Source organism: Montipora capricornis, chromosome 12 (assembly GCF_036669925.1).
Source record: "Montipora capricornis isolate CH-2021 chromosome 12, ASM3666992v2, whole genome shotgun sequence".
Classification (NCBI taxonomy): domain Eukaryota; kingdom Metazoa; phylum Cnidaria; class Anthozoa; order Scleractinia; family Acroporidae; genus Montipora; species Montipora capricornis.
Window position 1 is genome coordinate 18885157 of NC_090894.1, and position 12550 is coordinate 18897706.

At 40.8% G+C, this 12550-nt stretch overlaps 2 protein-coding genes across 3 annotated transcripts in view; one reads left to right on the plus strand and one right to left on the minus strand.

Moving 5' to 3' along the window:
- The window catches only part of LOC138027081 (leucine-rich repeat serine/threonine-protein kinase 2-like), a 28058-nt gene extending 22272 nt beyond the window's left edge, over window positions 1-5786 (minus strand). The window contains exons 1-2 of one of the 2 annotated variants that reach the window (XM_068874583.1): window positions 5592-5786; window positions 2770-3184 (exon numbers count right to left, since the gene is read on the minus strand). In XM_068874583.1, coding sequence (XP_068730684.1) covers window positions 2770-3169 — 400 coding nt within the window. In that variant the 5' untranslated portion in view covers window positions 3170-3184; window positions 5592-5786. Of the gene's footprint in view, window positions 1-2730; window positions 3185-5591 lie in introns of those variants that run through there. The other variant, XM_068874584.1, reaches the window with a different exon arrangement.
- Window positions 5787-6644: 858 nt separating this feature from the next.
- LOC138027908 (chitin deacetylase 8-like) lies at window positions 6645-10061 on the plus strand. Its single transcript, XM_068875529.1, has 2 exons — window positions 6645-7213; window positions 9108-10061. The coding sequence occupies exons 1-2, from the start codon at window positions 6765-6767 to the stop codon at window positions 9829-9831; spliced, it is 1173 nt and encodes a 390-aa protein (XP_068731630.1). The 5' UTR covers window positions 6645-6764; the 3' UTR covers window positions 9832-10061.
- Window positions 10062-12550: the final 2489 nt, after the last annotated feature.

A 12550-nucleotide genomic window follows, 5' to 3' on the forward strand; every position in this document is an offset into this window, starting at 1 on the left:
TAGAGCTGTGTCAGGATGTGTTGGAAGGAAGAGGAATACCAGATGAGTGGGCGCTGAGTGTTGTGGTACTGATTTTAAAGGGGAACAGGAGATGCAATGAATTGTGGGGCATATAGGGGGGTGAAGTTGCTAGAGCATGCAATGAAGATTGTAGAAAAGGTGCTAGAGAGGAGATTGTGGCATATGGTGAAAGCGGACGAGATGCAATTCGGTTTTATGCCAGGCAAAGGAACAATAGATGCAGTGTTCATTTTGAGGAGGTTACAAGAGGAGTACTTAGACAAGGAGAAGAAGTTGTATCTGTGCTTCGTTAACCTGGAGAAGGCATTTGACAAGGTCCCAAGAAAGGTATTGGAGTGGGCAATGAGGAAGAGAGGTATACCAGAGGCAATGGTGAGAGCAGTGATGAGTTTGTATGAAGGTGCAAAGACAAGAGTCAGAATTGGGCTAGAGTTGTCCGAGGAGTTTGAGGTAAAAGTTGGTGTACACCAGGGATCTGTGTTGTTGCTGTTGGTTTTTGCGATCGTGGTTGACATGGTTACGGAGAGTGTGAGAAATGGTTTGATGAGTGCTATGTTGTATGTAGATGACTTGGTTTTGATGAGTGAGACAATGGAGGGACTGAGGGACCGGAGAAGTTCTGGAAATGGAAGGAGGCATTCGAGAGCAAGGGGCTGAAGGTGAACCGCGGGAAGACAAAAGTGGTAATGAGTCGGGCAGAAGGTGAAGTGTCTGTGAGTAAGGTAGATCCATGTGGTATTTGTGGGAAGCAAGTAATGGCAAATTCTTTTCAGTGTTGTGTGTGAAATGTGCGAAATGGATCCATGGAAGATGCGCGAAAGTAAAGAGGGTGGCCTCGAGGTTGGGGAGAGGTTTTGTGTGTGGAAGATGCAAGGAGCAAGCTGATGGATTAGTGGAACCCGTGGAGGAGTTCTGTGAAGAGGTGGAAATGGTGAGAGGTTTCTGTTATTTGGGGGATAGGGTGAATGCAAGTGGTGGCTGCGAGGCAGCTGTGACAGCAAGAGCAAGAATTGGCTGGGTGAGGTTCAGAGAATGTGAAGAGTTGCTGAACTCAAAAAGGTTCTCGCTGAATAAACTGGAATATGCTGGAAAAAGGCGGAAGGACTTTGGAATATGACACCAGAATGAGACGGAATAAACAAGAATGGTACCCGAATATACCGGAATGAGGCAGAATGACAACAGAATAAGGCAGAATAAACCAGAAGGACACCAGAATCAAGCTGATCAGCGTGGACCGGAATGACAAGGAACAAAAAGTAATTTTTATCATTCTAGACTGTTAACGAATAAGTACATGTTGCAGAATAGAGAGACTGACAGAAAAAAAAACAGTTTACATTAAAGGGGAAGTAACAAGGCTTGGAATGAGTCACAATATGTTCCGACTCACAATTCTTCATGTAAATATATTATCAACGATCAATCTTTTTTCTGTGCTTCTGACTTCTTTCTTCAAACAAGTAAACACTGCGTTCAAGTTCGATGGCATTATTGCCAACAATCGGGAAGAGAAAAAGAGTCTTCCAGTCGTTTGCTCAAATCTATTTCCGTGTATCTCCATCATGTGTGGGTCATGGGAAGCAGGCAAGCAGCAACGGTAATTAGTTTGTAGTTCGCTGAACTTGATTGTGATTGGTCAATACACAATTGACCTGTCAGAATGAAATTAAAATGTTCACAGGTTTTCTGACTCGCACAGTGAAAGACGCCTCCAAGATCCATACACAAAAACAATTAGAATAACATTCTGTTTCTCTTGCTACTGTAATCTTCTAGTGATCGAAGTGTTCCAAATGTTACAAAAGGCAAAAACACATGCAATTTCCACAGGGAATCAAGTGACAAAACAAAAGCTGACTGAAACAACCAAAAATCGGTCGATGCTAACTAAAACACCAAATTTGAGGATTTTCAGGTTCATTCCAGTATATTCCGCTTTATTTGGGTGTCATATTCCGGTGTCATTCTGGCTCGTTCCGGTATATTCTGGTACCATTCTTGTTCATTTCGTTTCATTCCGGTGTTATTCAGCCTCATTCCGGCATATTCTGGTTTATTCTGCATATACTATGATTATAAAGTTATTACTTCAGTGCTTCTGACAGGGTGCATGGGTGCGGGACTGCACAATTCAATCAAACCCGCACAATAACACACAATTTCGAAAAATCCACAAAATCCTGCACAATACTGAGTGATCATGATTTGCTTAGAGTTTTTACAACTACTGTACATGTTTAACTGTTCTATTTCATTGGCATTTTCCCCTGGCGTTTCTGCAATGCCCAAAACACAAAAAGTTCTTCAATTTTAGGCAGTGCCACATTGTTTAGGCTCTTAAATTCAACCTTTACAAGGAAAATAAGCTATGTAAATCATGATGTACATGTATGTTAATTCCTACTGAAGGAATTTCACAATGATACAAACGTGAAAATGTATGAAACAATTGATGTGACATAACCCTAAACAAATAAACGTTCACACCATAACAATTGGCACGAGACTCAGTGTATAGGTAATGTATTCCTTAAGAAACAAGGTTTTTTTTAGACAATCAGGATAAAAAATGACGTTTAAAAAAACAAACAAACGACGTTTTGACCGCACATCGGTCAAGCCTATCTTGTTTAAAGAAAAGCATTGTGAAATCCTGCACAATTTTAATAAGTTCATTCCCACACAATTTTAATTTATTTTCCGTACCCTGTCAGAAGCCCTGCTACTTGCACCACATCACTGTACCTTCAGTCTTGAGGATTCTAGCTGACTTTTTGCACCTGTTTATCACAGCAGTATCGTATGGGGTCTTGTCAAACTCATCTTTGCTAGTTATGTCAGCTTTGTGCCTTAAAAGTTCAATCACACAATCTGTGTTATCCATGGAAGCAGCAATATGTAGGGGTGTATAGAATCCATTGGCTTTAGCATTAACATTGGCACCGTACAGAAGCAAAAGCCTGACAACATTGGTTTGACCATGGTTAGTGGCAGAGTGAAGAGGAGTGTGACCTAGGAAACCAAGACGCTCTTCCAATCTGTTTACATCTTCAATACCTTGGAGGTAAGATCGGATTGCAGTAACATCCCCCCGTCGACACAATTCATGCAGATAGCCAGTTGGAGATGTTGGGCTTGATGCCATGCTGCTAAGATGTCTCTTTAATTAAAAAAATAAAAACTATTTGTTACTTTTTTCATTAATGTGTTGAAATGATGAGATCAAATACTGTAAAACAAGACTAACCTTCAAGTGAAGCTATGATCTTCGCAGTTATGAATGCAATTTTCGCAATTGCGTAGAGAAGCCTGAAAAATGCAGGACTTCAACGGGGTTTGAACCCGTGACCTCGCAATACCGGTGCAACACTGTAACCAACAGAGCTATGAAGCCACTGACGTTGGGAGCTGGTCATTTGTGGGTTTTAATGTTCCCGTGAGGAATGAATCAATGAATCAATGATATATCAAATGGATCATATAATTATGAACTGCGGATATGAAATCAAGTGAAGCTATGATCATAACTGCGAAGATCATAGCTCCACTTGATTTCACATCCCAAGGCTTGAAATTACGACTCACTGGTCGCCAATGCAACCAAAAACTGAGTGCTGGCAACTAGATTTTCAGAACTGGTCGCCAGCTGGCGAATCACGTTTTGTCTGATAACCCAGGATAAACAATAGACAGCTTTTGTACTTGAATCATTTATATGATGAAATCATTCGAAACTGGTAGCTAGAACATGACTCACCTTTCTTTCCCCACTAAAATAATGTATTCATACTACAAGAAAATCGGTTTCTCACATTGTTAATTAATAGCACAAAATGTACTTCGATACTTCAGTCACCGCATTTACTAGGCGCCATATTGTTTCAGCGACTTCATGGGATCTTGGGCGCACTTAAACACCTTATGCTTCTTGCCGGTTAGTTACGTGAATTTTTGCGCTCGGAAGACGAAGATTCAGCAAGAAGGTTAATTGAAAATTTAAATGCATCATCAGTTGCGAGTGCTGAAAACTTAGATTTAGCCAAATTACCGAAGGACCTCCTCGGAACTAGCTTGATATTGATAATATATTGATAATGAGTTCGAAACTTGTATGGAACCTTCACAAGGCAACCTGTACCCTTAACGTAAAGTGGGTTGGAGAACTTATCCCCTCTGTTAGAAAGCGAACACCTGGAAAATTGACTGCACAAGGTGATTAATAAATGGAGATAAATATCGGTAGAAAAGTATGTTAAGAAACCAACTTCCTCTGATTCTAGAGGCTATTGAAACCATATACGAGCGGCTCTTTTTATTTTATCCCGGTCGGAGACTGGTACAACCATTGAGGTTGTGTGGGAGCCTAGGCTGAGCAATTGTAGTATTGCGTTTACTCGCGATAAAGGTAAGTTGCTTGCCACGCAAGCTGTAGGAGAATGAAGAGGTGAAAAGCAAGGATAAAGGACCGTTGCACCTGTATCGCAAGGTCACGAGTTCAAACCGCGTTGAAGTCCTGAATTTTTCAGGCTTCTCTATGCAATTGCAAAAATTGCATTCATAACTGCGAAGATCATTGCTTCACTTGATTTCATATCCGCAGTTCATATATGATCCATTTCAGATATCATTTCATCATTGATTCATTCCTCACGGGAACATTAGAACCCACAAATGACCAGCTCCCAACGTCAGTGGATTCATAGCTCTGTTGGTTAGAGTGTCGCACTGGTATCACGAGGTCACGGGTTCAAACCCCGTTGAAGTCCTGAATTTTTCAGGCTTCTCTACACGATTGCAAAAATTGCGTTCATAACTGCGAAAATCATAGCTTCACTTGATTTCATATCCACAGTTCATATATGATCCATTTCACATATCATTTCATCAAGACTAACCTTGGTAAAAACAAGAAAATTTAACCCCAACAACTTGTAGTTAAACCAGATTTCAACTTTAGTAGACAAAAATGCAAACGTACTGTGTTTCAATGCAAATTAATGTTAATTTGATTTATGATTATGAGTATTTCATAACTAATTAAAAGTTAATGCAACTTATTAAATTTTCAACGTTACTAGCTTCCTAATTGGCTCCCTGAATCTTGGTTATCAGCTCATAATACCGTATTGACCTGGGCCGGGTTCCTGAAAGGTGTAATAACTCTATTCCAGGGATCCATAAATGTGCCTTATTCCAGGCACATTTATCCTTGGAATAGGGTTATTACGCCTTTCAGGAACTGGCCCCTGATATAAAAGTGTCCAAGAATTCAGAATTTAATGAAAATCTATTAAAACAATTATTCCATTCACGCTTGTTGGATATGTGACTGCTTATGCAATTTATTTTATATTGAGATCATCTAACGGGTGCTCATTACTTCATTTGAATTAATTTAAGATAATAAACGTGAAATTTATACAAATAATCAGCCAAAACGAGCGCACCCATCTTCACCAAGCATAATTGAGGAGTTTATTTTTTTTTTAAAGCGGAACTAAAAGAGCTTGTGCATCACACAACTATTTTGCAATTATAGTTAAGCGTATTCAATTCGGTTCACTTACCGACAGCTCAAGAAACTTCCCTTTTGTTTGGACAGAGGGATTGCACTCTGATTTTAATATGTAACTCGGTTTCTTCGTCAGCAATAGATCAGTACACGTTCGTTAAGAAACAACACCAACTGAACGAACTGCAGACTGAAACAAACCCCGCAGATTTCAATAAATGCAGAGACTAGACTCTTCGTCCTTCAAAAATCCCTTTGCACGATATCGAATTTTAATCACATGACTCGGCACTACCGGAAGTTGTAAAAACGAGAGACAAACAAGGCAGCATTCACAGGGCAACACTCCAAGTAAACAACAATGACGCCCAGTCGGGTGTTACCCACGAGAACTAAGACCTAAGACCTAAGAACCCGGGTCTTAGCTTTCGAAGTACGAAAACTAATTTAGTTTTAAATTACTGAAAAGACACCCGGAAAAACCACCGCCAGTCGGAGATATTGTTTTCATAGAAAATGCCATGACACGCTTGAATGTTGTGTGACAGAAAGAAAAACAGTGACATGGGGTGTTTCGAATAACGATACACTCAGTCTGTTAACCCTGGTTGAAACCACTAAAAATCATTTTGTCAGTACACACGTTTGTTATTCTACTTCCAGTATCATAACAAGTCCACAATTTAGCCGTACGTCACGCAACAATGAACGGATGCTGTGGATGGTCAATCTTTTTATTATGTCTGATAGGGGACTGAAATAGTTTTACATGTAGGACATAAGTGATTTGTGTAAGAATTACACTTTTTCAAACTTTATTGCCGAGCAAATCGCAACCACCGCAATGTATTTATCCTTCTACAGATCGATAACAACAACACCAAATCTCCAACCTTCTTCCCAAGGATCTCCTCGCTTTTCTCTCGAGAAGACACTGGAAATGAGAGCGTCGCGGCATTTGAAAAAAAAGGAAAAAAAGAAAGTTGACCATTTTAACTTTTCCTTTTTTTGTTATGAAACTCGAAAATAAATGTTAAGGTCCAATAAACGCGAAACGTTTTTGCTTTCCTTTTTTAGCATGCAAGGGTCAGACGTGAGCTTCACGTGATTTCGCAGAAAAACGCTAATCCAAGTAACACCCCGCCGCCCGGAAAATATATTAACATTCGGACAAGAATTGAAACCCAACGTTATCGAGCAGTATAAGATTTCTCGTTTTTACAGCGTGATGAACGCTCTCCTCTTTGCATCTTTGTTTTTCTTAGTCTTGGGCGGAAACCGTTCGCTGTCTCAAATCGCACAACCTTGCAATTCCTTGAAGTGTCTTCCGCCTGACTGTCGATGCAGCGATGATGGTAAACCTCCGGGGGCATTGTCGCCTGAAAAAACTCCTCAGATAGTCTTGGTTAGCTTTGACGATGACGTGGAAAAGCAATACATGGATTTTTATGACGACCTTTTCGAAGGAGTGCAAAATCCAAACAAGTGTCCTGTGGCGGGTACGCTGTTTGTTTCCCACAACTACACCAATTACTACTTAGTCGAGGATGCCTATTCCAGAGGATATGAAATAGCTGATCATACAGTTACACATCAGGAACCGACAACCTACTGGGAATATGCAAATTACACTGTGTGGAAGAACGAAATTGAAGGACAAAAGGAGATTTTGCATCGGTGAGTCAGTTTTGCATTTAAAGAGAGCCTCCCGAGAAGGGGGGGGGGGGGGGGGTCCTTGTTCCCTTTAAAAATTTGCTTGTGTTCCCTTGTAACAAATGTTCTCAGCTTTTTCATCCCTAAAGTGGTTTGTGCTCCCTTGTTCCCGAAGATATTTTGTCTTTATTCCCCTGTTTTCCAGCATAAAAATTATTCAATGTTCCCTTCAGTTCCCCAAAACCTCTGGGAGGGCCTCATTTAAGAAACTAAATATTTTAAGCAAGAGCCGATACAACGTAGATTTGATTTTAGTCGTGTAATATATTTCGGCTGGTTAAACCAGCCTTCTTCAGGTACAATGAGAGTTTACATTGAATTGCTTCTATGCACATATATATATAGTAAATGGATGTTGACGTAATACTGGAAAAAATGTGATAAAACATGGCAGTTACAAAACTTTCCTCGCATTTAAGAATATCTAAATGTTGGTGCACTTGTGTGCATACACGATTCTCTAGAAGGAAGTTGTCATGGTCAGGTTTTCGACACTCATAAATTAGGGAGCTTACGCACGCGCGTTTTTGAGACGCGGACGGCAACCGGAAGAAAGCTGTTTTCCCTTTTAACTTGTCTTTACACAACCACATTTATATTACTAAGTATCTTTTCTCCATTAGAGATGATTAGTATAAAAATCTGGGAGACACCCCTGTCCTGGCAAGCGGAGTGTTTTCGTCCGGTTGCCGTCCGCGCCTTAAAAACGCGCGTGCTTAAGCTCTCTAATTTATGAGTGTCGAAAACCTGACCATGACAACTTCCTTTTAGAGAATCGTGTATGTAAATATTAGGGAGCTTAAGCACGCGCGTTTTTGAGACGCGGAAGGCAACCGGAACTGAGCTGTTTACTCTTTTAACTTGTCTTTGCAATTTAAATTGCTAAGTATCTTTTCTCCATTAGAAATGATAAGTGTAAAAATCTGGGAGACACCACTGCCCTAGCCCGCGAAATGTTCTCTTCCGGTTGCCGTCCGCGTCTCAAACACGCGCGTGCTTAAGCTCCCTAATGAGAGATGGGTACGCTGAAGTCAAATCCCCCACGTATACCTCTGCTACAACGGCTTAAAGCCAGTGTTCTGTATGCACAACGAAGCGCGTTATTGCGGAAGTAGGCCAACAACCTGCTTGATTTTGGCACTGTTCAATTCAAGGATGACTGAGGAAACAGTAATTATTTCCAAATAACCTTTAACGACTTTCCATGTTTGCGTGCTCTGTTGTCATTCCCGTAACGAATCCTTTTCTGTTAAGTCTTCTTTGCAAAGTGTTTCGAGACGCCCACAGGCTTAACTCTTTTTCCACACAGTACTTTCCAAATATGGCCGCGCGAAGTCAGGAATGTAAGTAACCACTAAATAATGTTAATAATTATATACCTGAGGCAATGTCCTGTGTATAAGCTAACAGTAACACCTACGGTTTCCCTTACTAAACATTAACGGATTTCTGAAACACAGAACTTTGATTTACCTAACAAATACCGCTAACAAACAAAAAACAATTGAAAAGCCATTGTTTTTAGCGGCGTTACCTCTTCCGTGACGGTCACACAAAGAAAGGAAAGGAAAGGAAACGAAGTGTCTAGTCGATTTAGCGCTGGAGCACTAATTGGGGACACTGTAAAGTGCAATTGACAATCAACGCAAATCAAGTCAGCCAGTCCGACCGTGAAAAACTTGCGCTAAACCGTCGACCTGTAACGTCGATTGATACAAACCGTTTTTGGGTTTTGCTAATTTAAAACGTCAACCGATCAAGCAACTGGTCGAGTCTTTTTACACTTGGGAGGAAGATCAGTTACGCTAAGTAAACCTCGATAGTTACTAAACTCTCCATTGATTCATTCCAAATACAGGTTTGCAAATATACCTTATGGAGCTATTAGAGGCTTTCGAGCACCTTTCCTGATGTTCACTGAAAACATGTTCAAGGCTCTTTACGAAGGCAATTTCACATACGATCTGTCATGGCCGGCGGACGTCAAGTTCAGAGGGGATACTCCCATTGGTCCGATGTATCCATACACTTTGGACTACAAATCAACTGAGATCTGCCCCACCATCGAGGAGCCGTGTCCTAAGATGTCCTATCCAGGTCTGTGGGAAATTCCAAATGTGAACGTTATGAATGCGGATCATTCAACTTGCGGTTCTATGATGGATGGATGCGATCCATCGGCCAATGCCACCGTCTGGTACGAGATTCTCAAAAGAAACTTCCACTACCATTACGACACTAACCGGGCTCCATTTGGAATGCAGATGCATGCCACATTTTTTTATCAAGGTCCCGCTGGTGATCACTTGAACGCCGCTAAGAAGTTTCTTAAATATGCTGAAGGTTTGGGAGACGTATGGGTGTTGACGGGCTCTCAAGTAATTGAATGGATGAAAGATCCCCAAGATGTCGAAAAAGCGATGACTTTTCCCCCATGGCAATGCCCACCTCGTCCTCCACCGCGATGCTCGAGCTCGACTGCCAACAACTGTCATTACACCGAGCCGCGAGACTTCTACATGACCACCTGCACGGAGTGTCCAAAGCACTTTCCATCACCCACCGATCCAGATGGCAACTGAAAAAAAAAACATTCCAGGAATGTGCGGATAACAATCGAAAAGTAACTCAAGTTTCAATTTTTTCAATCTTGCTCAAAGGGCCGCTTTTAAAAATAGTTTCAACTTTGACGCTAGTTGCACTCCTTGAAATAACCACGCAGTATCTGTCATAAAATTCTAATTAATTGTCGTCTTAGTGCCATATTGTAGTTCGTACCTGTCGTAGTGTTAATAAACTTCTTTTAAATGTTGTTATGTAGTCACGTAAAAATGCATTTTGTAATTTAAATAAATTAGCGAAACTATACATGTGTAAAAGACCTAGGCGTTGTCGGCCAGTTGAAGAAGAAGGTAACGAGAAAGTAAAGTTTGGAGAGTGAGGGTAGAAAGGAAAAAGCACAGAAAGAGAGAAGGAAGAGAACACCGCTGAGAGTCATTAGTGGGAGCTCGTCTGGGAACTTGTGTATCCCCGTGGGAATTTTGTAGTGAAAGTAAACCACCTACCTAGAAATGCTAAGGAGACCGTAAACGAAAGTAAAAATGTTGTTGGTACTCCAACAATTAGTTCGTACGGCTAGCAAAACGTATTGCATGCAAGAGAGGCAAAGTTTCTTTTTAAGTCCTTTAGCTATCAGAGACGATTCTAAATTAATTGAAACTTACCCTCACTCTAACATTTGGCATCCTTGATATTCAGTGATTGAATGTCGCATTCATTCTAGGTCGCATGACCAAACACGTGACTTAAAAGTGGAAACAAATTTGATATACAGTACTTGTAGCTACATACTGTTCTCAAGGTTCCTTTAAAAAATGAAGTGATAAAATGTTTTCCTGTCAACAATGACTTTGAAATTGCCCTTAAAAGGTGTCATTATCATCATCATTGTCCACATCGCTCTCATCTCCATTATCATTCTCTTCCACTAGAGCGATATGCTCTTCGTTGTCACATTTCTTCCCATTGTCAGAATAGCTGCATAGATCAGTGCAATTGAGGCCAGCCTTTCTGCACTGGCAATGATTTGTTTCGCATCTTTGCTTGACGCATCCACACTTGACTAAATGGATTACTGCTTCTGGTGCTGGTGCCAGTCTTGTCACCACCGGCAACCATTCGTTATCTTCCATCATCCGTAATCTTGCGGCGATGGTAATTCAGGGTTGAATACTTTGTCATTGTTCCATACCATAGCCTGGTGGTGTTTTTCATTAATGCTTCATGTAGGTTGATAATTGATGTATTGGGTACATACAATCGGCAGGAGAAGTGCTCAAGGGCAGCCACGGTAGCCTCAGTCGGATTTTCACTTGTGCCAAGATCTGCAAGAGCAGTGATAATTTCTGGACCTGCTTCCAAGAACGTTTTCCAACAGGCTTGCTTTTCTTTTCCTGCAAAGCTACCCGAGTTATCTGCTCCACTCATTGCATGGAATCCTGGCAAGGCTTCTGTTCTTTCAGGACAGAGTGCTTCAACTATTGGTTGTAGTGGAATGAAACAACGATCTGGGTACGTACAACAGAAAACTCATACTGAGCAATTGCTTTTTTGAGCTCAGGTCTTGATTTGCATACCAACATCATTCGTGCGAATAAGGATCTGTCCTCTTGTAGCTCCACCACTGTATCTCCAGTCGTCAGCTTCATCTTCTTACCCATGTCCTTCCACGTACTGAGTTTATGCTTCTTCATAGGTGCCCGCAGGTTTGTTTTGTTTGATTGAATGCGGTCACAAAGAAATGCTTCAAACAGTTTCTGGCCAATGTGACTTTGGTTGCAAGGATCTTCTTTGATCTTCTCAGGCACGACTACTTCGGTAACTAGGTTGAATAGGTCATTACTTTGCTCTGAAAATGGATTAGCAAAGCATCTTAAAGGGGCTAGGTCACGCTATTTTGGAAATTTTCAGCACTGATCGAATGGTCATAGAATTAACTAAAATATCAAAATAACTGTTCAAAACTATAGAAGAACTCTAACAAAGCACAGGGAAGCCAAGAAGGGACATGGATGGACAAAACTGGAGAGGATTGAAATGGATTGAAATTGGGTAAATTTGAAAAACGTTGGCCCACCTTTTTTCAAATTTATATCAGTCTATATCAAAATGTCATTTACAAAGCTTGAAAATCATTCTCAGTTGTTATGTGGCAGTGATTTTGCAAATTAAAGACTCTTACTCTGCCAATTTGATGTTTAGAGCTCATAATTAACAAAATTAAACAAAATTACCTAAAATAGCGTGACCTAGCCCCTTTAACGTCGTGAGAAGGGGTCGCCTTGGTGTCTTTGAAGAAAGTCCAACCATCTCTGGAGCCTCTTTGGCCAGTCTCGCAAGTTCTGGCGCGATGAGAAAGAACTTTGATCGGGCAATTGGGTTCAGGTTAATACCCACCAATCCTCCACTGACTTTCATTGATCGGTTGATGTGCTCTAACGCGTGGTCAGCACCAAGGGTACAGAAGGGTACATCTGGGTTTTTGTTAACTAACCAGTTTCCTTAAAACTTTATGCAATGGATTTAAATAAGATGTTTCTCCATCACAAAAGAAACACCGGTCTCTGCTGAAGGGAACTGTTTTATAACGAGTTAATTTACAAGAATCCGATGATAGCTGTTCTGAAGATTTCTCTTTGAACCAGCTGCTGCCAACTGCCTTTCATATCGCTGTTTGGCCCTGTAAATATGATACAGTACATACTATAAAGAACAAAGTATACCACTTGAATATTAAGAAAT